This window comes from Osmerus mordax, chromosome 2 (genome assembly GCF_038355195.1).
Source record: "Osmerus mordax isolate fOsmMor3 chromosome 2, fOsmMor3.pri, whole genome shotgun sequence".
Lineage (NCBI taxonomy): Eukaryota > Metazoa > Chordata > Actinopteri > Osmeriformes > Osmeridae > Osmerus > Osmerus mordax.
Window position 1 is genome coordinate 11,617,875 of NC_090051.1, and position 27,084 is coordinate 11,644,958.

Below are 27,084 nucleotides of genomic sequence, written 5' to 3' on the forward strand. Positions count from 1 at the left end.
CATCAGATGTTTTCCTATAATGACAAAATAAACAGTCAGTTACAAAACATTCCCCTATTTTCTGTATTCTACTTTTCACAGGTTACTGCCTCAAACATCAGCAGTTCACACATTGACACAAAGACACCCCCACAGACTCAGTTCAAACCTTACAACAAAGAAACACACACCTCCCCCAAATGCAGTTCAATAATTGAAACACACAACTTGAACTTCTGTTGTAACTTATTATACTATATATACACATATACAGTTAGGTCCATAAATATTTGGACATTGACACAATTTTCATCATTTTGGCTCTTTATACCACCACAATGGATTTGAAATGAAACAATCAAGATGTGTTTTAAATGCAGACTTTCAGCTTTAATTTCAGGGTATTTACATCCAAATCAGGTGAACAGTGTAGGAATTACAACACATTTGATATGTGCCCCCCCCCCCCCTTTTTAAGGGACCAAAAGTAATTGGACAATTGGCTGCTCAGCTGTTCCATGGCCAGGTGTATGTTATTCCCTCATGGGAGTTCGTTATTTCATTGACAAGGAGCAGATAAAAGGTCTAGAGTTCATTTCAAGTATGGTATTTGTGTTTGGAATCTGTTGCTGTCAACTCTCAATAGGAAGTCCAAAGAGCTGTCACCATCAGTGAAGCAAGCCATCGTTAGGCTGTAAAATCAAAACAAACCTATCAGAGAGATAGCAAAAACATTAGGTGTGGCCAAATCAACTGTTTGGTACATTCTTAAAAAGAAAGAACGCACTGGTGAGCTCAGCAACACCAAAAGACCCGGAAGACCACGGAAAACAACTGGGGTGGATGACAGAAGGATTCTTTCCCTGGTGAAGAAAAACCCCTTCACAACAGTTGGCCAGATCAAGAACACTCTCCAGGAGGTAGGCGTATCTGTGTCAAAGTCAACAATTAAGAGAAGACTTCACCAGAGTAAATACAGAGGGTTCACCACAAGATATAAACCATTGGTGAGTCTCAAAAAGAGGAAGACCAGATTAGAGTTTGCCTAAAAACATCTAAAAGAGCCTGTACAGTTCTGGAACAACATCCTATGGACAGATGAGACCAAGATCAACTTGTACCAGAATGATGGGAAGAGAAGAGTATGGAGAAGGGAAGGAACTGCTCATGATCCAAAGCATACCACCTCATCAGTGAAGCATGGTGGAGGTAGTGTTATGGCGTGGGCATGTATGGCTGCCAATGGAACTGGTTCCCTTGTATTTATCGATGATGTGACTGCTGACAAAAGCAGTAGGATGAATTCTGAAGTGTTTCGGGCAATATTATCTGCTCAGATTCAGCCAAATGCTTCAGAACTCATAGGACGGCGCTTCACAGTGCAGATGGACAATGACCCGAAGCATACTGCGAAAGCAACCAAAGAGTTTTTTAAGGCAAAGAAGTGGAATGTTCTGCAATGGCCAAGTCAATCACCTGACCTAAATCCAATTGAGCATGCATTTCACTTGCTAAAGACAAAACTGAAGGGAAAATGCCCCAAGAACAAGCAGGAACTGAAGACAGTTGCAGTAGAGGCCTGGCAGAGCATCACCAGGGACGAAACCCAGCGTCTGGTGATGTCTATGGGTTCCAGACTTCAGGCTGTCATTGACTGCAAAGGATTTGCAACCAAGTATTAAAAGTGACAATTAGATTTATGATTATGTTAGTTTGTCCAATTATTTTTGGTCCCTTAAAAAGGGGGGGGCCACATATAAAACGTTCACCTGATTTGGATGTAAATACCCTGAAATTAAAGCTGAAAGTCTGCACTTAAAGCACATCTTGATTGTTTCATTTCATGCCAAAATGATGAAAATTGTGTCAATGTCCAAATATTTATGGACCTAACTGTATGTGTTATGGTGCTAAAGGAAATACTATGTGCTATGCCTATGTAAAAACAATGTTATACCATTACAAATGGAGCTATCTGATCTGATTCAGTGAAATATGGAACAAAACATGTTTTTTTTGTAATTCAAACTAAACCGTATTTGTGCGGAATATACAGTAAAATATGTTGTATAATATAAAACGAAACTTACTTATCCAGTGTAATATCTCCTCCTTCCAGAAAGAAATCTTCGGCTTCTGAGTCATAGTTCGATAGATCAGTATCTACCTCAGATAAATTGTCTGACAAATCACTTTCATGTCCAGTAAAGGGAAACCTTATTAATAATATTTAATACTAGCCTTCGTAATAATCAGTCTATAATCTTAATAGTGAATTCTATGAAAGTAGAGCAGACCAGATAACGTGAGGGATAACACGAGTATTATACACAATAATTTATAATATTTAATAAAATGTAATTATAATGAACAAATACCAGAGACGTTATGGGTTAGTTTGAGTTGAACAGTACAGTAGGCCTAGCCTACCATATTTTTCGGAAATAAAGCCGTGGCTTGTACCCAGATTTTACAGTTTTCTTGTGGTTGTACGGCTTAAATTTCGAAGCGGCTTATAGCCCAGTTTTAGAACAAAAAAGTGGCTTCGTCCCAAGATTTCTACAGACCGTGCAGCTAATTTAAAGGTCCCATGACATGAAATATTCACTTAAGGAGGTTATTTAACATTAATATTTGTTCCCCTAACCTGCCTTTGGTCCCCCAGTGGCTAGAAATTTCGTTTGGTGTAAACCAAGCCCTGGGTATTCTTCTCCGCCTTTGAGAAAATGAAAGCTGAAACGCTCGGTTTTGAAAATCCTTATGTCGTCATAAGGAGGACCGTGCGAGCGCGATATTTGTTTTTCCTCAAGACATCATGGCTTGCAAACGACCGAAGCATGGCAGTTATCCCCGCCTCTTTCTTCCTCATAACATTTAAAGCTACAGACACAGAAACGGCACGTCCTGAGGAAAGCTCACTGTGGGACTGCTCTTAGTGGGTCTAATTCTGCACCAAGGATGAATTTCGTGAAAAATACTTCAGATACAGTATTAGGGGACATGGGATCTTTAATGCTCAACACTTGAACGGGGGCTTATTACTTGAAAGAAGAATTATTTACTGTGTCGTCTCAGTTACACTATCAGGGCTTGGAAATACAGTGACTTGCTAAAGTAAGCAAATGGCTAGTAGAACACAACATTTCATAATAATTTCAGGAATAGAGATGCGTATTGATAAGATTTTAACGATTCCGACTCCTTATCAATTCCTGCTTATCGATTCGATTCTCTTATCGATGTTCCCCTCTACAGCCAACTAGGTCTGTGCGTCCTGCACCCCCCCCCCACACACACACTCGTTCTAAACGAATTTCTCAAACTGGCTTTGACTGGCTCTGAAATGAGCTAATACCTACCACCTCTAGGCCTCTTCAGGCCTCTGTTTTCAAAACTAAATCTAGTCGGAGATAGAAACTTTCAGTTTCCTTGTGTTCAAGCTTCTATTACTCAACACCAGTAGGTGTTTACAGGGGTCCTAACAACAGGGGAAATAACTTCAGTGTCACCTTTCAAAAGAGACCATTTACATGCATGTACTCCAAATGGTTCAACAACAGCTTTCAATGTACTTTGGGTATGTTGTTTAGGCGTTTTCAGGCACATTTAACAGGACTATTAAAAGGTTAAACAATTAAAATGCTAAGTTTAATAGTGGATTAAAAATCGATATGCTCAGTTTAATAATGCGACACGCGAACGTTTGCTTATAACACACGCTGCCCCGATAACGTGAAATGATCAATAATATCAATAGCCTACTAATGGGAGACGAATGCCGGAGCTAAAATGTATGCTTCAAACGACGGGACAGAAGATAACTAGATCGACTACACACAATAAAGGCAAATTGCTTCACACAGTAATAAGTGGTTGTGATCCCTTTTGAGCAGTTTAGCTCTACCGTAGATAGTTAAAGATGAAGCGTTGAACGTTAGCTGCACTGCTGCATGCATCGAGCACATGACGTTCCAGTAACTTCATTCCATGCTGTATGTTCAAATGCTTCTTCATATTTGTAGTATTTCCTCCCTTCGACGAAATAGAGTTTTTACACGCGTTACAAGTGGCGTTTTTGTCATTTTGTCGTGTGAAATACATTTACATTTATTCATTTAGCAGACGCTTTTATCCAAAGCGACTTCCAAGAGAGAGCTTTACAAAGTGCATAGGTCACTGATCATAACAACGAGATGGCCAAAAAACATCGCGAGTAGCCAAAACATGAAGCACACATTGTGAACAACCAAAGTAAGTGCCAAAGGGCAGAACCATAAGAGCATGTAGTTAAACAAGTTACAATTAAACAACATGAACCGCTATAAGTGCAAGTGTACCTGTGGAAAAAGCAAGCAATAATAATAAAAACAATATATCACAGCGAGTACAAAAATTTAAATCAGTTACCACTAACCACAAGAGCAACAAGTCTCTAAGCAAGAGTCATTGTGATCCTTGAGGAAACTAACATCGGGTCAAGCGAACCATTCCTAAGTACCGTTGTACTCCCGGAACAAGTGCGTCTTGAGCCTTTTCTTGAAGGTGGAGAGACAGTCAGTGTCTCTGATGGAGGTGGGGAGTTGATTCCACCACTGGGGGGCCAGACAGGAGAAGAGCTTGTGTTGGGACCGGGCGGTCTTGAGCGGTGGGACCACCAGGCGGTTGTCTGAAGAAGACCGTAGGTGACGGGTGGGGGTGTAAGGCTGCAGGAGAGACTTGATGTAGACGGGTGCAGTCCCGTTCACAGCTCGGAAGGTCAATACCAGGGTCTTGAATCTGATACGGGCCATGATAGGTAGCCAGTGGAGAGAAATGAGGAGCGGGGTAACATGGGAGCGTCTGGGTAGATTGTATACCAGGCGGGCCGCTGCGTTCTGAATCCTCTGAAGAGGGCGGGTTGCACATGCTGGGAGACCAGCGAGCAGCGAGTTGCAATAGTCCAAGTGCTTGGACTAGCAGCTAGGTGGAGTGCTCAGACAGGTATCTCCTGATCTTCCGGATGTTGTAGAGGGTGAATCTACACGATCGGGAGACCGCAGCAATGTGGGCCGTGAGGGAGAGAAATACAACCAAACTTTAGAACGCTTCTTCCTAGTTGCCATGTTTGCTGCATGCGCAAACTTTTATAGTTTATTCAGACAGACGTTCGCGTGTGTCATTATTAAACTGAGCATATCGATTTTTTATCCATTATTAAACTTAGCATTTTAATTGTTTAACGGCACAGAGAATCGTTAACAGAATCGTTAAGGAATTTTGCTAACGATTTCAAGGAATCGATTCACTGGGAACCGGTTCTAAACAAGAACCGGTTCTCGATACCCATCCCCAACCAAGGTTAGCCACTGGTCTTAAAAAGTCTTAAAAAGGTCTTAAATTTGACTTACTGAAACTTGCAGAAACCCTGGATGTGGAACTACCAAAGGGGTTGATTGGAGCTAAATACACTGCTCAAGTGCTCATAAATGTACAAACATGTAACTGCCTTCTTGACATCGGATCTCAAGTAACGACAGTGTCACAGTCTTTCCATGAGAGCAACCTCTCAAACTTAAAGATCCACCCTTTGAATGAGCTGTTAGAAGTAGAGGCTGCAAATGGTCAAGCCGTACCCTATTCAGGCTTCATAGAAGCAGATATCACCTTCCCTGAGAGCTGCTTAGGCTCTGAGATTACTGTGCCCACCCTTGCTTTAGTCGTACCAGACATGCAGTCTAGCGCATAGTCAAAACTCTTGATAGGCACAAATACTTTGGACATAGTTTATGAGAACTGCTCTAGTGAAAACACAAACCTGCAAGCTCTACCCTATGGTTGCAGAGTTGTTATGAAAGTGATGCAGCAGAGAAATAAGCAAAAAGAAAATAACAGCCTAGGGTTAGTGAGGTTGTCAGGGACAGCTCCTACAGTCGTACCTGCTGGACGAAGCTGTGTGACAGAAGGATTGGTGCATGTAAAAGATAAAGTCTCCGACCGGTGGATTGTTATTGAACCACCCGTGTCGTCTTCTTTAGCTGGAGGCTTGTTAGTTACCAGCTGTTTAATTTGTCTCCCCGACACTCCATTTAAGAAAGTACCAGTGGTGTTACGCAACGAAAGTAAGCATGACATAATCATTCCAGCAAAGAGTGTCATAGCTGAAATACATGCTTTGCAGACAGTGGTGCCAGGTAACCAAGGGCCACCCAATGCAGCTCACCAAGATAGTCCACCAAAGTCTCCTGAAGATGTGAAGCTGAAATTCAACTTTGATGGCTCTCCTCTTTCGGCTGAATGGAGGGAGAGAATAGAGCAAAAGTTAGGTGCTATGCCAGAAGTATTTGCTCTTCACGACTCAGACTTTGGTCGAACAGAAAGTTAAACACCAAATCAAGTTAAGTGACCAAACCCCCTTTAAGCATTGACCTCGACCCATACGTCCACAAGACCTCGATGCAGTGCGGCCTCCTGCACCTGCAGGAGCTAAGTGAGGCAGGAGTAATTCAGGAGTCAGTCACCGTTCTCCTCACCAATAGTGGTTGTTAGAAAGAAAAATGGAGACGTACGACTTTGTATTGATTACCGAAAACTGAACCTGCAGACTATCAAGGATGCCTACGCTCTTCCAAATCTGGAAGAAACTTTCTCTGCGCTCACAGGCTCAAAGTGGTTCTCCGTCCTGGACCTCAAGTCAGGTTATTATCAGATCGAGGTCGAGGAGGCTGACGAACCCAAAACTGCTTTTGTGTGTCCATTGGGGTTCTGGGAGTTTAATAGGATGCCCCAAGGAATAATTAACGCTCCCAGTACATTCCAAAGGTTAATGGAGAAGTGCATGGGTGATATAAACCTAAAAGAAGTCTTAGGGCCCGATCTTGCACCCAGCGCAATTTACTTTTTCAACGACGCATGTATCATTCCTAGTTTGCACTCGACGCAAAGCGGACTTTTCCCTCCACAGACGCACGTCGAAATGACCTTGCGCTCCCGTGGGCGGTTCAGCGAAAAAGGAGGCGTGTTCCGGCGCAAACGTTCCCTGGTGCTATTTTGCAGTTTCCGAAAAACAATTCCGCCACTGACCAGGAAAAACGTGGTCTAAAGTCAATGGAGCATTTTTCAGATGCTATTTTAAGGGCGCAAGCTTGGTCCGTGCACACTGCTGGCGAGGCCAGGGTCTTCTTTCTGCGAAGCTACGTTACATTGTTTTGATTTATGGCGTGTTACATTTCTTCAATGTTTATAAAAAGATTTTCATGAGAAATCTCTATGTATGTAAACATGATTTGTAACAATTGTGGCAATTTTCTCCCACGCCTGTTTAACCGAAGCTAATTTGGGTGGGTTTATTCTCCCTTCTCCATCAGAATCAGAATTCGGTTTATTCGCCATGTAGCCTATGTTACACAAACACGGAATTTACTGTGGCAGGAAGGTGCAAACAATAAACATATACGGGACTTAAATTAAGTAAAAAGTACAATAGTTAAACTAATTCCAAGAACTAAACAATTTAAAAAATAAAATATAGGGTAGGCTATATAAGAATAAGAATTTGAATGAGCGGCATGAGCGGGCAATTTAGTGCAATGAGAAAACTGCTCTGCCTTTCCCATACAATGTCACTTATCTATCTGTTACGGCCCTGACTGGAACGTCGGTCTCCTTGGCTGTGAACCGCTCCTGGCGTGCGCCTGGCAAATCCGCCGTTATAATAACAATCCGCCATGGAACAAGCGCTGCTCTTAAAGGGAATGTGAGATGACGCTCTGATTGGTTTATTGCACGTTACGCACAAACCACACCCATTAGTAATGTAGCTACTTCGGACCTACCCATTTTAGATTTGCGCCAGGCGCAAAGTCATTTATCCCGCCGGCAAAATAGCAACCGAGCCGGAGTCCCGCCCACAAAGTTACTTGCGCTTTGCGTTTTGATACTTGCGTTTCAGATCGTCAAAATAGGGGGGACAGTGTGTCGCAACATGGTGTTAAGACAGACCCTCAAAAGATTGAGGCCTTAAAGACATGGCCCAGACCTTAAAGAGCTACGCTAATTTTTAGGATTTGCTGGATATTACAGGTGGTTCATTCAAAACTATTCCAAGATAGTGAAGCCGTTAAATGACCTCACAGTCGGTTATCCTGCACTCCGCAAGAGTGCCAGATCTAAAGAAAGTAATGGCCTGTACTACAAGCCAAAAGAGCTTTTTGGAAACCGGTGGACAGACAGCTGTCAACAAGCCTTTGAAACCAGCATTGACAAGCTCACTACTGCTCCCGTATTAGGGTTTGCCAACCCGAAGCTGCCATATGTACTCCATACAGATGCAAGCACAACTGGATTAGGGGCATCACTCTATCAGGAGCAGGAAGGGGAAATTTGTGTTATAGCCTATGCCAGTCGTGGATTGTCCAGAAGTGAATCATGCTATCCAGCTCACAAACTCGAATTCCTAGCACTGAAGTGGGCTGTAACGGAAAAGCTCTCAGATTACCTGTACGGAACTTCATTTACAGTGGTCACAGACAGTAACCCACTAACTTACCTGCTCACCACAGCAAAGTTGGATGCAACAAGCTACCGTTGGCTGTCTGCCCTCTCCACCTTCAGATTCCAGCTTCAGTACCGTGCAGGGAAGAGCAATTCTGATGGTCTCTCGCAACGTCCACATGTTGAGCCCGTCAATGATCTAGTCTCACAGAAAGAGGAGGAGCGGATAAGCCAGTTCATCTACCGACACCTACCTGAGTCTGACGAATTAACTCGTATCTCCTGTAAGACTGTTAGCGCCATCTGTGAGAAACATCTAGTCTGCCCTCCTGCAGATGCCAACAGTAATGATCCCACCAGTTCTCTTATCGTATCCCTTGCCATGTCTGCTGAAGCTATTCCTGACAGGTTTGAGCACTGTGATGGATTTCCAGTCATCTCCAGTATATCAGAGGAAGATTTGAAACAACAGTCTTGATCCTGCCATCTTTGAAATCATCCGTTTGATAGAGACTGGGGAAAGCCCTCCTCCAGCTGTAAGGAAAGAGTTGCCAGAACTTCCCATCTTCCTACGAGAGTTGAACAAGCTTGAGTTAAAGAATAACATTCTCTACAGGAAGAGGAAAGTCGGGGAGATAACTCAATACCAGATAGTCTTACCAGAAAAGTTCAGAGGTATAGTGATGTCAAGTCTTCACGATGACATGGGTCACTTGGGCTTCGACCGTACTCTTGACCTCACCCAAGCCAGATTCTTTTGGCCAAGAATGGCTACTGACATAGAGAGAAAGATGAAGAGTTGCAGCCGCTGTGTTCGTCGTAAAACACCGCCAGAGAAAGCAGCTCCTATAGTAAGCATTCAGGTAACTAGACCTCTTGAATTTGTCTGTATGGACTTTCTATCCATAGAACCTGATCGGAGTAATACACAAGATGTGCTTGTGATCACAGATTACTTCAATAAGTATGCTGTAGCAGTTCCCACTCCTAATCAAAAGCCTCGAACTGTAGCAAAATGCTTGAGTGCAGTGCCAGTGATGCCCATCTCAGAAAGTCTGGCCAGCAGGATTTGATGGTTAACCGTATCAAACGCTGCAGAAAGGTCCAGCAGAATGATGACGGATGACCTCGAAGCCACTCTGGCAGACATGAGGGCAGTGGTGACTGACAGGAGGGCAGTTTCTGTGGAGTGGCCAGTCTTGATGCCCGATTGGTTGGGGTCAAGCAGGTTGTTCTGAGAGAGAAAGTTTGGCAGTTGGTTAGATACAGCGCGTTCAATTGTTTTAGAAAAGAAGGGTAGTAGTGATACCGGTCTCTTTCCATGATCCGGTCTCTTTCCATGATCCAGTCTCAAGATTCACAAGTTCTACTCATGAATACCATGTGACTATGCCTCTCAGGGAGCAATCCAGTTCTGTTGAGCCTACTTGTTTGGATACTTGTGCAGTCCTCAACAGTGTTCCAGAGGAATCTGATGAAATCCCTCCTAGGAGTCCATCCTTACCAGAGAGAGAATGCTCACCTGAAGTAGAACCCAAATCTATAACTGACCAACCTGAAAGGGAAAACTTACCTGGGGTGCGTTTCCCGAAAGCGGTGTAAGCCTAAGTTGATCGTAGAATCCATCGTAGGACGAATCTTAGTTTTATGGGCCGTTCCTAAAGTGTCTCTTGAAAATTCGTAACTCTTGAAAGTGCATAGATTAGCCTACTCCTTACGAGCATGTTTGGGAAACGCACGTAAGAAATATCGATGGTTTCGTTTTTTGCTGGATCGTTGCTACGATCCATCGTTAACGGGAAACGCAGCCCTGAACAATCACCAGACAAACCTGTGGATAACATTGAAATCACACATCAAAATCGAACGGAGATCAATGAAGGAGAAACACAGAGTACAGTGAGAAGATCTTTAAGGCAAAGAGAACCACCAAAAAGACTCGCATATCCTCAGTTTGGGAACCCTTTAGTGACCATTGTTCAAACATTACTTCAAAGTCTGAGTACAGCTATCACTAATTCCCTGGTAGAGTCTATCTTAATGCCCTTACCTGAACCCAAGATAGTATAGCCTATATGCAAAGAGACTTGCATAGATTTAAGAGGGGAGTGTGTAACCCAGGTTAAAAAGAAATATTATTTAGTTAATAAATAAGTTTACTGAGTAAAGTTATAGTAGTTATACAATCCATGATTTAATCTGATTAAAATGTAAAAATAAATAAAAGTTATCCTGGTACTTTAAGATGCTGCTGTTGTATCAGCCAATCAGAATAACTGTCGCTCTTCCTCTGGCGGGAAGAACATAGTTGCAAGATTGAAGACCGTGATATAGAAGAAAGATGCTTGTTTGAAACCAGTGAGCTAAATAACTTGAAAAGACTAGATTTGTATTGTTGTAAGCTTTTATTTTCTAAAAGTGTTTTGAGTTGTGTTCTGTCTACGTCGGTAGACTGTGGTTATTTTGGCATTAGTTATTAAGTTATTGAGAGACACCGAGAAATCGCGTGGAGCTAAGCATCCATGCAGCTGCATCCATGCTAGCATCCTAGCTCCATGCTTGCAGAAGAATGGATGGGGAGCCTTCCCAGCGAGTAACCGCACTGAACTGAATCCTGTTCCATCGGAGCAAAGCTTTTCTGTCACAAGCATCAATCCTTTTGTCCAACGAACGGTAGAACTGACAGAAACCTTCATTACTTCAACCAGAAGTTCGCATGAACTTTGGATTTCGTGGTTCTCAGATCGACAGACTGTTTCTACCTCAAGTGGAATTTACGAACTGCACAACGTGGTCGTAAGAAAGAATCCAGTTACCACACACTGAACTGAATATACACCATTACATTCACAGTATGTTTAGAATGTGTTCTTTTGATATTTGAATGTTATACTTGAAACTTGATTTTGATTGTATGCATATTATTTTCCCTATGTATGTTGATGAGGCAATGTTGTGTTATGCTAATGCTATTATAATAACTCACTGGTTTAGCTGAGGTGTAACATAGGAAAGTAAACTAGATAAATAAATAGGCCTAATTCAATATAAATTGAGAACTTAATAGAACTTATTCATAAATAGAGTTAACTTAAATAGAAGGCAAATAATAATTCCAAGTTACTGTTTAAAAACTAATTTAAACAGAAGTAAAATTAGGAATTGATAAAACCAACAAAAAAAAAGTAAATAGTAAATCATTTCGTTGTCTAAAAGAAAAAGATTGAGCTTGAATTTAATTCATTTGAAGTTGTGTATGTAACGTGTGTTATGTTAATTGTATTGTAAATGTGTCATATGGTACCAATTATTTATTCTATCTAAACAACTAATTTATTTTCTATTCTTATATAAAAGAAGCCGGCATTTCAATTCATTCCATGATCTGTGGTGTGTTTACTATATTAATGTTTCCATTGTTTAACTATACCAACTGCTCCTCCGAACCTAGACTATGGTCCTCTTTACCTGCTTAACTTGAAACTAGTAGTAAGTGTTACACAATGATTATAGAATCAGTGTATTTCCATCTCCTTTGTCTTCTTAGCTGGATCAAAAACAATGTCAGAGGATGGGGTCAGTCTCTGTTGGTCGTGTTTGGAGACTGACCCACCAAAGAAAATGAAGAGGTGGTGTCATGGGTCCAGTGTGAATACTGTGAGTGCTGGTTCCACTCCTCCTGTGTGGATTGAGAAGATGAGGAGGATGGGAACTTTTATTGTACATTTTGTACAGAATGAATGTTTGTAATGAAATGTATTTATTGGGTGTGCTTTGCCTTCGGCAAGGGCACAACCTTTGTTCTCTCACATATATCTTATTGGGTGTGCTTTGCCTTCGGCAAGGGCACAACCTTTGTTCTCTCACATATATCTTATTATTATTATTATTTTTATATATTTGGACTACATAGAAAACGGCGGTGTCAAAATGTTCGTCTTGGTCTCGATTGCGTTGCTTCTATTGGGATTTACGTTTTGTTGCACGGTTTAGGCTGAACTTAAGTTTTTGTGGCAAAAAGTGCCTTTTGTCAACAAAGGGTATCAGTGCTAGCCTACGTCACAGCGTCAGCACACGTTAGCAACGACGCATGGATAAAAACGTGCGTAGATGTTGCACGATACAGCGAGTATCATGCCGTGGTGTACTAACAGCATCATACATGTACATTTAAGCAAATCAAGACTTGCATGTACAGTAAGTAATGTAACATTAAATAATGTATTAAACTCAAGCTTGTGTGGTGCGTCGCTGGCTTCAGTGCCACAGCCTAAACTTTATGTCAAAAGAAACGTTCTCATTTCCGGCGCTTTCAAACATCCCCTCACAGTTTGGCTAGCCACCACAACTAGCTTGCTGGTAGCAAACATTTACATTTAGTCATTTAGCAGACGCTCTTATCCAGAGCGACTTACAGTAAGTACAGGGACATTCCCCCGAGGCAAGTAGGGTGAAGTGCCTTGCCCAAGGACACAACGTCAGTTGGCATGACCGGGAATCGAACTGGCAACCTTCGGATTACTAGTCCGACTCCCTCACCGCTCAGCCACAAACCTCTTTTGAAATAGCCAATTCTCCCTAAATAGATGTCAAGCTTATTTACGTTTTTGGGGGCATATTTTAGTAGGCAGATGGTACTGTTTGAATCGCGATTCCATCTGAAATACTGCCGGTGACAGCGTTGTTACAGTCGTTTGTTTCAAAGTTTTTTTTTAATGAATTACGCAATATGAGTAGGCTAAATGCTTGAACAATTTCACTAGAAGAGAAAAACGAAAGTGAAGCTAACGGTGGCTAACTTGCTAGCCACAGTCACTAACGTCACGAAAACACGTGTGACTACCTAAACACGCGTGACTACCTGTAGCGGAACATTAGTTTAGCAGCTCGTTAACTTCTGGGAGATATAGCTAGGCTTTACCTAAAACGGCAGACAGCTGCAGAAACACCACAAGCAAAAAAGCTAGGCTGATAACTATTTACTATTTTAATTTGTGATGTGAAATGTAATGTACAATATGAGCTGATATAATTAAGAAGTACATCTACTTTCGGAAACAGTACATTCACAAATACATTTTCGTTGTAGGACTTATTATGACATTAGATTACAAGTAAACAATTTTTTGGTGAAATTATCATTACCTGTGGTTCAGTGGTGGATCTAGAACATTTTACATGGGGTGGCAAAGGGGGGGCAAGAGGTCTTGGCAGGGTGGCATGGGTAAACGGTACGTGGGAATCCCTATATGTGAATGGCTTTAACAAAACCAAAACAGGACCAATTTTCAGCATGGGAGTGTAATGGCCCAAACCAGCCCACCCCCACCAAGGGCCGAGCCATACTTGAACATTCAGGGCTTAACCCGAACCTAGGACCAAGGTGCTGTTGATGACGTTATTTGAAATCAGAAGTTGACAGTAATGCGAGCGCGAATCTTTTTGCATTAATTTCAGTGCCAATTTTTTTTTTGCTTTATGTAATATGAATATTACGTTGGACTCGGGGCTTTTAAGAAAACATATTTTTCCCACCCTTGCAAGAACCTAGATTTATGAAGTGACAGATCTTTCTTTTTTTTACCTGGCTTTTTCAGTTCCTCCTGGCATCTTTTTCCCATCCATTTTATTATTTTCGCATCATCTTCATCTTGCTAACTCCTTCCACAACAATAAATGACGGTTTATGGTTGTCTCCATGGCAACAACCTTGGTACACGCACTTGTGTTTGAGAAAGAGAGCATGCGCGACAACTGAAAACGGCACTTTTTAGTGCAGTCTGATCATGCGTTTATTTAAATCAAAACCTAGTGTAGCTTATTAGCTTACTTATCAGTCACATAGTAGTTAACAAACTTAACACATATCGTTTTATTCGGTGTGTGAAAAAAACAAGCTGGTCCAATTTATGAGCGGGCAGAGCGGCCCATCGGGAATTCTCCCGATGGCCACTCCGGGCCTGAGCCCAGTGTTCAAACGAAACAAAACATCTTTTAAAAAGTCAAAGTATAAAAAGCAAAATGAAAATTCAAAGTACAATATTTGTGTCCAAGATGCAGTGGACTACAAGTATAAAACAGCAGACAATACTCAAGTAGGCCTACTTATTATAGCCTAATAAAAAACGTATCATTACAGTCCACAAATGACCCATGATCACCCATCTTTTTTAGGAAAGCTTAAGGCGACAGTTGTTATGCTTTGCAGCTAACATTTCACAAACATGTGAGAGTAAGTGGATTTTATAGGGCTGCTTAATCATATAAATGATTGATATCCCAATTGGCACTATATTATTGTGTGTTGTAACGTAAGGTCGGCAAAACAGCGACCATCAGTAAACGTTATGGATACAAACAAGAGTTTATATTATATTAAACTGTTCTTGTCTTTACTAAAATCAATACTAATCAAAGGACAGTGGTCTTACAAATGAAACAATTTGACTTTGAACGTAATAGACTGTTTTTGCTGACGCTGAATTGTCTATAGCATACATTACATTCATTACCAATGTAAATTTAAGTTAAACGTGTGTTTAAACTTCACCTGCGGAAACTGACTTCACCTTCAAAGGCTCGAGAACAGCTCAGTTGCTCCAGTCTTTGCCGGGCTGCAGTGCCACCGCACCGCAGCAGACTCGCTGTGTGCGAGCCAGACTGTGTGAACGCCACTCTGCATGTTTGATGCAGGGACGTAGCTATTTGAGGGGCAGGGGGCTAAGAATACGTTTAAAATAAAACATTTAATTGTTCACTTTTGGTAAATGTATTGTTCAGTTCAATGTTTTGAGAAGCTTGTGGACATAGTGGCGGTTTGTTTAGTACAGTTTTTGGATCACCAAAGTTAGGGGGGCAGCTGGGGGGGCAAGGCTCTAGAGTGGGGGGGCAGCTGCCCCCCCTTGCCCCCCTGTAGATCCGCCCATGCTGTGGTTTCAAACCAATGTAGCTCACTGCAACGCTGTATGCCAGACAGCAAACATCTCGGAAGCCAAACGGCGACAGAACATGTTCGGAACTCCCCTTAGTTTCCACTAATGAAAAACTTGATTTAACTATCAGACTACCAACCTGAACTTAATTTCCACTGCCTAAACTGTACAACGGAACCTTAAATCGAATTCAAGCAACGCAATCGCTACCAAGACGAACACAACAGTAGTTGTTAGTAGTAGCCAAGTACAATTTACCGGTGTCAGCTTCTCTACACAGGGCTATATTGCATTTTGAGTTGTTACTGACAATGGTCGCTACCAGTGATCTTTTTATGAATGAGCGATTTTCCCCTAAATAAATGTCAAGCTTATTTACGTTTTTGGGGGCATATTTTCAGTTAGCAGATGGTACTGTTTGAATCGCGATTCCATCTGAGATAGCTACTGCCGGTCACAACGTTGTTGTTAGAATAAGCTAAGGGGGTTCTTTATTAATGAATGAATGCAATATGAGTAGGCTAAATGCCTGAAAAAAAACTTAAAAGGATGTTTAAGTCATAGAGATTAGGACCATTTTTACACAGGTCTGCCAAATGTATATGTTTTGATTCAAGTATGAGGCTGATGAAGCCGATCACCATTCCCTCTTGCAGGGGAAATGAGAAGACAACTATTTCATTCTACACTTCACTCTTAGTATTTTGCGTTGTAAATGATCAGCAGAAAAATTATGCTTTTAAATCTATGTAATCTTTATAAATAATAAGTATGCATTTTTATATAAAATATAGCCTACAGAAATATCAGTTGTAAAAATTTCATTAAAAAACGGACCCCTCTGCAACCGACGCAAGCAAGCACACCCTACAATTTCGAAATTGTACCCTCTCTAGTTTGTTCTGCTGTGTCTTATTATGCTTGGCTTAATGTAAACAACCAAAATTCTAAACATACAATACCAGTCAAGTATGGACACATTTTCCCATAAAACGTAACCTAATATAAATAATGTGCAAATGTATGGCACAAAAAGGTACTTTTAGTAGTTAGAGGCTAAGAGACCCAGTTTATACCAAGAGGGCATCGATAGGCTACACTCAAATTGGGAAAATGTCCTCGGCTGAAAAAGAGAGACAATTAAAGGAAGCGTAGCCTAAACCGGAAAATGTAAGGTTTGCAAAAAATGGTCGAATGAGGAAGGGATCCCCCATTACTAGGTTAATCCACGTTAATCAATGTTTCTCATTTTGACAGAGCTAGACTAGCTAGGCTAACCATGGGGAATCTCTTCCGTCCTTTCAACCACTCGTGAAGTTTGAGGTTGCATAACAATAACATTACACCAAGACTGAGCTAGGCTAGCTCTGGACGCTCTGCACTGCACATAAGCCCATGGTTTGAGATCGTGTTTATATATTCAAATAACAAGGTAGGAGGCTGAAATTTGGTACATGCAATAAAAGGTGTATACACATTGAATACTTTCTTTCTTTCTCTTATTTAACAAACTAGCTAAAAAACAGTCTTGGCCGATAATCGGGTCTGGAAAGTTTGAATGGACGATATGGGGCCCCCTTTAACTGCCAAAATGAGGAAAATATTTTTTTAGGCATATACCTATTGGATTTTAAAACCGGAATGTTATAAATGTTATAATATTGGTGTGTATCTATATATTAAAGTACAATGTTGTGACAAAACGTTTTTAATTTGTATAATATCGAAATGTTCGTAAAACGGTGGATGATAATGGGACCCTATCTATCCAAGCACACAAACAGAATGACAAAATAAATGGAATGAATGGATGGATGGCTCAGACAGAACACAGGTTCACAATGACAGGAAGAAAAGTGCTTCTTTAACTGAAGTACACTGTTGGGAGATTGAAGAGAGGTTATGTCATTTGGACTCCATCCAAAGTTAAAGATAATATTTTCTTTCTCTTATTTATTTGTATTCGCTTTAAGAGTGCAGTCATGGCATCTTCTACAAAATGTATTTTTCTGAGTGAAACAAAATAACATTTATTTTGTAATTTGACTCCAAACCTTGAGTGCAAAGGCCGGTTGCTCTTTCTACTACTACTACTCCTACTCTTTCTACTACTACTACTTCTACTACTTTGTGATGTAAACCAACACATGTTTGAAGCACTCTTTCTCAACGAAAGAAGATTATCGTTCTTTCTTAGAGTTCTAGGTAGTGTGGTTTGAACAACCCCACCGGTACTCTACACAACATCACGTCTTTAGAAAATAAAAAGAAATGCATGGTCAATATTCCGTGTGAACTCCTTCCCATGGGTTCCTCAGGCCTCAGAGAAACATACACAGCTTTCAAAAATACATGTGTCCTGATGATGCCACACATTGAAACACATTGCAACTTGTTTTCATTGCATCCACAACCATTATTTTCTCTCATCTTAGATCCTTGTCAATATAGACATATATTACAAATAATGTAATCCGCCTACAAAAAAGGGTTATTCCTTAGTGTTTTACACAGGAATCCAGAGGCCTTTCCTCGGAAAGCGCCTCAAGTTTTTTTTGAGGATGTCTGTGAACTGTCTGTGAACAGGGCGAAGCAAGAAGAAGGGCCGCTGCCTAAGGGCGGAGCTATACCCGCTGGTGGAGACGGAGGCGTGTCCCTGTGACAACTTCCTGTCCAGGCCATATGGGAACTGGTCATCCTGCATCCTGCCTGAGTCCCCAGGACTGAGCGCCATGCTAGGCTGGAGAGGCAAGGGGGAGGGCCTGACCGAGGCCCAGAGGGAGGCCAGAGAGTGTGGCCAGGGCCTGAGGTACAGAGCCCTGCTCTGCCTGGACCAGCAGGAACAAGTGGTCAGCCACACTCTCTGCAGTGATTCAGGTACTGAAGTGTTCGTGCTTGTTTTGAGTTCTTTCTCTATGTCTCTCTCTTTATATAAATATGTATATAAATGTATACTAATATGGACTCCTGCTGCTTGTATTTCATCAGAAAGTGTGTTTGGTCACCGAGACACTAGTTTCACTCTAAAAAAGGACACTGTTAAGGTGGTTGCATTTGCCTTATAAATGGACAAACACACTCCCAAAAATAAACTGCCGAAAAGTTCCCACATGCAGCTGAGTGTACATCGAACAAGGTCATTAGTCAGAAGGGACCATCTGTCTGACCATCCGTCTGCCACGGTGTCACTACAAATGAGACAGAGGTTTCAGCCCTGGTCCAGAGGACTGTCTCCTGACATTATTACTGTGATGGCGTTCTTGATCCCTGTGGCTCTCTCCTCCCCCTCCATGACCCCTCCTCTCCTTGTCTGTGCATTTTTAATCCCCTCCGCCAGGCTATGTGGAGGAGGTCTGCCACATCCCCTGCCCCCTGGACTGCAAGCTCAGTGATTGGTCTGCCTGGACACCCTGCAGTGCCCCCTGTGGAGGAGGACTGAAGATCAGGTCCAAGTGGCTCCGGGAGAAGGCCTTCAACGGCGGCCGGCCTTGCCCCAAGCTAGACCTGAGGAACCAGGTGAGCAGAGGTGTAGCTCAGGGCCCTCAGCCCTGCTCCTGTACCACTACCGTTTTGTGGGATTAAGCTAACCATCGTTTCATCTGTATGTGTCTTATGGTCTTGGCAGTAACATGATTTGTCTTCATTCCAATCTGAATCATACAGATTTAGCAAATTGGATGTTTTTATTTCAGTAACTTATTTAGCGAATAGACCTAATTTACATTTACATTTAGTCATTTAGCAGACGCTCTTATCCAGAGCGACTTACAGTAAGTACAGGGACATTCCCCCCGAGGCAAGTACGGGTGAAGTGCCTTGCCCAAGGACACAACATCATTTGGCACGGCCGGGAATCGAACTGGCAACCTTCAGATTACTAGCCCGACTCCCTCACCGCTCAACCACCTGACTCCCACATTTGCCAGGGTTGATGTACTGAATTCATTTTCGTTCACTCTGGTACAAGTGCCGTACAGTACTGTTCTTAATTAACCACCCAGCCTCGAGAAAACACATTACGGTTTCCTTGTGGAGTCAATGCAAACCTCATGAACCATAAGTATTGTCCTCAGTCCCTCCCTCTATCAGAAAGTCTAAACAGCCACACAGGCATGGATGTGCTAACGAGAATGTAGCTGTGTGATTATTGCATGGTAACCATTCCTAATAGACTCCTGTGAGTTGACCCCTGGCTGGAAGGTAAGGCAGAGTGATGTGAAATCATGACCCATGACCTCGCTCCTACCGGTCATCACCACCCAATTTCTTAATTGGCACTGTCATTTAGTTTCTTTTCAGACTCAGATTTTGAACATTATTAATGTCATCCACACGTTCCCTAGTTTTGAAGGGACTGTCCCATCACAGTGAATAGAACAGAGAGAGAACGATGTCTCTTCATTTGTTTGGTACAGTGTGCATCTAATGTGTGTAATGTGTGCATCCTGCGTGTCTGCCTCTCTTTGAGGTGATTCTGTGTTCCAGCAGTCACCACACATTTCAATGACAGAATTGTATTAGCCAGAGATTCCTGGGTCCCCATTTAGCCCCTTGGTGTCTCGATATGGACCAGATCAATCGCCTGGCATGTCACGTTGGTAAGCCGTCCCTGGCTTCAACACTCTGCGAGGTGCGTAAGACTGAGAAACAGGACAGATGGGCAGGTTCTGAGTGCCACTGTCAGGTGTGGCCCCTCCTGGTACTTGAGACAGCACATCTCCCACGGGCTGTGGTTAAAAGAGGGAAATTGTGTTGTAAATGCCGCTGGGTATGCTCGGATGGGCTTGAAAGGACATTCTGGTTCGTAGAGGTCAGTATGCAGATGAGGGCGCTGAGCATGAAAGATATTCCCGGTGTGTGCTGGTGGAGATTTGTGTACAGATGGTTAAGTGTGCACTAACAAGCTGTACGTGCCCCCTGTTGTACTGCCCTGCAATAACCCTCCCCAGGAAATCAGCACAGCACCATCTCCCCTTTTAATAGTGAAGGATGAGTTATCTGTGATAACTGCATTGGGAATGGCCTTGTAAAAATGGAGAGCTTAAATCAGTTCAAGGTTAGATGGGCCGATTTAACAGCATTGCAAATGCCTACTCCATTTTCACTTGGTGAGGAGCCACTAGGACGTGTCTCTGGCACCACCTGGTTCAGCTGCTATTGGCTGGCTGTGCAGTACTTCACACTGGGAGAGCTTGCTGTATCATGGACAGAGAGCTTACCGTATCCTCATCCAGCTTAATGAACGGCTGTTTTTCTCTGCTTCTCCTGACGGACAATTTGAGGACCTGGATGTGGCGGGGAGTCGGACTGTCCATCCCGGCCAAGGAGACTCCTCTCAGCGAAGCGGGTTCTCACCTGTCACCCGAGGTGACCTGTTCTTTGAATGTGTTTGGACACCAGCTCTCCCTCTAGCAGATGTTTCCTTTCTCCCCACTGCCAAAAACTGACTGGCTTGACAGAGACAAGATTTATACTGCAGCGCATTTCCTCTCTGCATGCCTGAAAGAGAAAGAGATAAGACGGGGAGAGGAGGGAGGGGGGAGTTGAGAGAGGGGTAGAGAGAAAGAAGACAAAGAAAAGGAATGGTAGAGGAAGACAGAGAGGGAGGCGTACAGACAAGGGGGAAGAGAGAGAAAGGGAGGGAGTGGTTGAGAGAGAAGATAGAAAGGGAGGGAGGGAAAGAGAAAATATGGAAACAGGATAGAGTAGAGAGAAAGGAAACAAAGAGAGAGGTTTGGGGAGACAGAGAGAATGTGAGCGAGAGAGAGAACAGGAAGGTAGTCTGGTTGTACAGAGCGAAACAGTGACTCAAACATATATATAGAGAGAGGGAAAAAGAGAAAGAAAAAAGAGACAGAGTGAGAGGGAGACATAGAGAGAATGAGACAGTGTCAGACTGGCACCTTGGAAACAGTAAGACAGCACTGTCACAACTGAGAGTGTGAGCTAGAATGACGGCTCACGTTAGCAGGGCTCCACATAACCCAGTATCATTACATCAGATATTGCTAGGGATAAACCAGGGAGAAAACTTAAGAAATGGTTCCAGGTGTTTTGCAGTCCTACATAACTCTACAGTGAAATCCCTGAGTACATTTATTTGTAAATTATAGTGAGAGTGATGGGTACCACAAGAGACTGTATATAATGTGGATTCATAAAAGATCAAGTACATTAACATATTGAGTCTGCAAGCAAGTATTTAGCATTTTTTAAATCTTTGTGTTGGACCAGATGGAATGTTTACAGCAGCAATCTCATACACTTTTATTGCAAGAGGCATTCAAATTTGGACATAATTTTCACAAGCTAAGCGATTCAGTGTGATGCTGAACAAAACGGTACAGTTTCTATGAGTTGTAACAGATCAGGTTGACCCTTGAGTTCCTGTAGCCGGATGCTGATGGATCTGACACATGCTCGTGTCTTGTGTGTGTGCTCGTATTTGTGTGTCTGTGTTGTGTGTGTTCGCATGTCTCTGTGTGTGTGTGTTTTGTGTATGTTTCTCTGGCCTAAAATGTGGAGAGATTTCTTCCTGCTCAACTCCAATGCTCTTAATGGCAGCAAGCAATCAGGGGTCGGGGTTGTGTGTGTCCATGTGTGCACTGCATTGGCAAGTTTTAAGCGCATGTGTGCGTTCATCAAGTCTAATAAACTTCTTCCAAAAGAAAGAAAATAAAATTGCTGGTTTAAAAACCTTAGAAACCCTTTCAAATGAAATATATATTGATTCAATGACACTCCTTGGGAAATGTCTAGTCTAATACACAGTCACTTACCTGTGCTGGAGGAGCAGGAGGTTGAACAGGAGGTGACATTTTAGGAAATGGAAAAACAGTGTCAGTCCAGATGTTGTTCCCAGCTATAACTGTACACCTGTTTTCCTGTGGCAGAACATTGTATTGGTATTTTGACACTGATAATGTGCCCAGTCAAACTGATGGCTCTGGATTGTTTCATGCCACTGCAGAGGGGTCATCCTCCCATCCTCATTAAGGAGCACCCCTCACAAGCCCCACTAGCCTCTCCCCTGCATGGAAATGTTTGATGCTGCTAAATTAGTCATTCATCCTCTCCATCCAATTCAGCTATTCAGCTGTGATTAGTCATATCAACAAGCAGACAACAGCTCTCTCTCAGGAGGCTCCACGCTAGAGAGAGTGAGAGACCAATAGAGTGAGTGGGAGAGAGAGACCGATGGTGAGAGAGACTGAGTGAGAGAGAGGGGCACAAAAACAGTGATTTTGCCAGGTCTGAGCACCACTCACAATCCTATTCTGTTTTTATGAGGTTTAAATTGAATTTGGAGTGGTCAGTCAGTGTGGAGCCGTTTTGTGTTTTTCCTTCTCACTGGTGATATAGACTCACATGTTAAACACATTTATACTAAACACTTTTTTTACCATGATGGCTACAATAATTGTATACTCTGATTTGATCAAAATGTGCAAAAAAATCTGCCGATCATCAGTTTATCAACCAATACAGTGCTGTGCAGGGCTCTACGCTAATGTTTTCACCAAAGAGTACAAGTGCTCCTAAATGAAAAAATGTAGGAGCACACAAAGAAATTTAGGAGCACAGTGTTTTTTAAATTGTATTTGTTTATTAAACATAACTTAACACAGGGGCGTCGTTAGACCCTTTTTACAGGGGCACGTGCCCAGTATAAATCTGCTGCGCCCCAGTATATCTTGAAAGTTTGAGTAAAAAAAAAATTAACGCAATATCTCAATCAACGCTTGTAAAATCAAAGCAGTTTAACCGAAAACACAAACCGATGCATGTCAGCGCGCTCTTCTAAGCTTGCCAAATAGCCACTGCAGCACGCACACAGAAGTCCAGGTGTCGGACTCAGCACACAAGTCAGAATTGAGGTAGGCTAAGAAAACATTACAAAACTGAAGTTTCTAAATGATAGGCCTACCGATCATCTTATTTTTACTAAAACATAAAAACAATATTACATGAAGCTAAAAACAATTGTAGCTTGCATCAACTATAGGTGTCCCTGCCAAAGCTGATATCAAACTTGTGTCCCTGAACTGTTACATAGTGGGTTAAGCAAGGGGAGTTTCTATAGCCTAGTAGTGCATTGTGCGCAACACGCTTGGAAGAAGGGATATGAATAGGGGCCTGTGCCCCAGTACAGTTTTATGTCTAACAATGCCACTGACTTAACAGTTAATGCTGTTAAGACAACTAGATACTTTCACTCTGATAGAACTAGAACAAATACTTTAAGAAACATGAATATAGTTTATAATATTTTCTTAAAACACTGGGACATTATAGACTATGTAAGCACGCCACGGATTAAAAGGCTTGGTAGTCAAAGCTAGGTAGACCCAGAGCCATATAAAAAGAGAGTTGCGACACTTCCATAGACATCCATTGTAATCGAAGACGGCGGCAGTAAAGCGTGTCATTTGCGACATATAGTCCCAAACATTGTATTTTCCAAAGTTCAACCCCATTCGTGTTCAGTGTTCCGAAGCAAGTTAGCTGGTAAATTGATCAAATTACTGCATTATTTATAATATTTTCAAAACTTGTAAGGGCGTAATAGTTTGTGAAAGACCCAGAGAAACACAAATATCCAACGAGGCAAAATCCCGGACAATTTTGGAATCCTTGCTGGACGCATTGTTTAGGTCTCGAAAAGAGGACATGTCTGGGTAAAAGAGGACGTCTGGTCACCCACATTTTATATAGCCAGCTTTACTTAAAGTTTATTGTAAGATATAGCTTGTTAGATTATAAATGCAGTTAGAGCTAGACTGTAGGTCTAGTATCTAACACTTTTACTGTAGCTAGCTAGAGAGCACGAGTATCATAACCAGAAGGTCGTTGGTTTATAGTCTGTCAAATTAGTTCTGGTTATTTCTGGTCGTTGGCATACAAAGTTAGTCTTCTCTTATTAGCATGGTTAGTACATCTAATTAGAGCTAGCAAGTGATCACATGTCGGCGAGATCAGAGTGTCTCTGGGCTCTGGCCCATTGGTTGCGAATCGTCGCTCGCGCGTCATCATGCTATGTTCACATCGTGCAGTCGCGACTCTGTCACTTGCTTTCCATGTGAAATCAATGGTATACTTGAATACTTCACTTCATCGCGCTGTTGTTCTGTGTATTGACAACAGACCATTACTCGCACACTGTGCTCGTAAATTATTTTTCAAGGTCGCACATACCAATTTCTTGCCGCAAATGCGAGTGAAATACTCGCACTGTAGAGCCCTGCTGTGTGCTCAGAGTAAGGTGATGGGGTGGTTTTTAATCTGCTTGTGGTGCAAAGTGGTCAAACACATGTAAGGTCCAAGAGGTCATCATTCACAGCAGCATGAGCCATGCCATTTCCATATTCTAGAGTGAATCTCACTCTCAATGCAGGGTTATTAATTTCCCATCTGCATACGGCCCTGGTGGGGCAGACTCCAGTCTTTGTGCTTCATTATCAGAGCAGGGTGAGTCCAGTTGGCGGGAGAAGACACCTGAGGCTGGCCAGGTGTAATTACTGAGAGAGCTGCTTGTGTGCGTGTTATCTTCACACCCACCACTCCCCCCTCTCCCAACCCCTCCAGGGCATCCCAGACAGCACAATGTCTCTCTTTGCATCCCAAACCTTGCTGGAAAAAAATCTGCGTTTGGTTCAGATGGTCTCATGTGATAATGGCGTCTGTCCCCCTGCTCTGTCCTGGAGCCTCTCCAGTTCCCGTCCTCCAACTGCCCAGATGGCCCACTATGTTTTATCTTAGTCGCAACAGGTTATCCGTGGTGCTTTAGGCAACAAAATACTACAACAAAATCGATGGAGTGGCAGGGAAGAGAGGAATGAATAACGGACGTTGTGTTGCCATCTGATAACGCTCTTCCTCAGAGGAAGTAGGTCGCTGGCACTCAGAAATTTAATTTGGGCATTAAGCCCCTTGCAGTATGTCCCTCTCATGCTCTATCATTAGAGATGAAGCAGCTATCTGAGCCTAGCCCGCCACTGATAAAGGAGTCATGAAAGCAACAGTGGAAGGTTTGATGAATGCTTGACGCTGCTACATTATGCATGCTCATTGCGTGGCCGTAAGTAAAATCTTGCCGACGTCCATAATGCTGTAGTTTTTTTTGTAGTCAGTCCTCCCCAGTAAATGATAATCGTTAATACAGTGTGATGAAACGAGGAGGCCCGTTGTACGAGGCCCTGCTTCAAAAAATACTCTGTACAGGGGAGGGGAGAGCTCAGTGGTTAGAGCACTTGATTGCGGATATAGAGGTCGTAGGTTCCACACCCCCATCTGTACTGTTTATTGCTTTGGAGAAAAGCGTCCGCTAAGTGAATACGTTGTTATTATTACCACCTGTCTGGTTTAGACACACCCTTCCCTCACTCCTGACTTTCCTGTATTTTTCCTCCTCGTCTCCTGCCCACAGCTGCCGTCTCATGGTTTTAGCATCCATTATGACGCGGGCGTTCATCACCTCCCGTTCCACCATGCAGCCATTGTTCTGTATCACGCTGGCGGTCCCAGAGACGGTAACGGCCTTATCTGTTTGAAGCTGGAGCTACTCTGTGTGACAAAGAGAGAGATTTATGGAGAGGCTCGCTATCCCCCACTGTCTCCTCTTTCCAGTGAGCAACTCCGAAGAGCAGCACTGTGTGTGTGTGTGTGTGTGTTTGTGTCTGTTGTTTGTCAGTGTGTGTGTGCGTGTCGTCAATTTCTTAACTGATTGCTTGGATATCACACAGATTTGCAGTTTCATAGTCTGACAGCACAGCCAAAATCAATAGGCACATGATCATGAACCAGTATTTCACAGCAAATACGTCGACCCAAATAACTTCCCTTTCTGCACTCCAGCATCAGTCCGTGTTTCAGACCCAGATCCAGAAAACACCTCCCCTCAGTTGCAGTTCCTCACTCCTCTCCTTTCTCTGGGGTAGACTTCATGGGGTGGATATTCATAAGAAAACCCCAGGCCTGAGTAGCACAGTTGTTGCAGTTCACTGCAACACTGCGTCTCTCCAAACCATTACTTATTTCACTAGACAAACCGTCCACCACCTGTAGATACAGAATACATGATGAGCCTCTAGACCATGTGGTGAAAATCAATCTTAGTCTAGCAACGCAGTAGGTATATATTCATATACACTGTGGAGTGTGGACGGTAAAAGAAAGAAAACTAATGGCTATATTATTGTTCTTCTCTCCCCTGTTGCTTGTCATGCACTGCTAATATGGATATCCACACAGGCACAGGTCAGTGACCATCCTTCTGTATCTATGCTATCTGCACATGCACGCATGCACACACACACACACACACACAGACACACAACCCCTTCCCAGTCACCATCCTTTGAACGAGAGGAAGAATAGGCAATTTGATCTGAGAGCTCCACACAGATAATACCAAAAACTTTAAGAAGCTTGCTCAATGAAATTCCATCTACATTTCATCTGGTGCCTTCTCTCTGACATTTCTGAAGGAGCGGGGGACTTCATTATCTAAAGAATTGTGGATCGGCTTTTGAAGGGGGGGAGCTCAAAAGAGCAGACCTAATATTATTATTCTTCCCACCAAAATATTCACTCAAACTGAGAGGTAAGCAGCGTTGAGAGATGGAAGGAGGAATCACCATATCTCTTTTTGTTTAACATTAAGATGAGAATCCTTTGTCTGTTTCTTTCAACTCAGTCTTTCCAA

At 42.6% G+C, this 27,084-nt stretch overlaps 1 protein-coding gene across 1 annotated transcript in view; it reads left to right on the plus strand.

Moving 5' to 3' along the window:
• The window catches only part of thsd7ba (thrombospondin, type I, domain containing 7Ba), a 215,360-nt gene that overhangs the window by 135,743 nt on the left and 52,533 nt on the right, over positions 1–27,084 (plus strand). The window contains exons 15-16 of the mRNA XM_067253353.1: positions 17,967–18,257; positions 18,718–18,896. Of these exons, the coding sequence (XP_067109454.1) occupies positions 17,967–18,257; positions 18,718–18,896 (470 nt within the window). The remainder of the gene's footprint in view (positions 1–17,966; positions 18,258–18,717; positions 18,897–27,084) is intronic.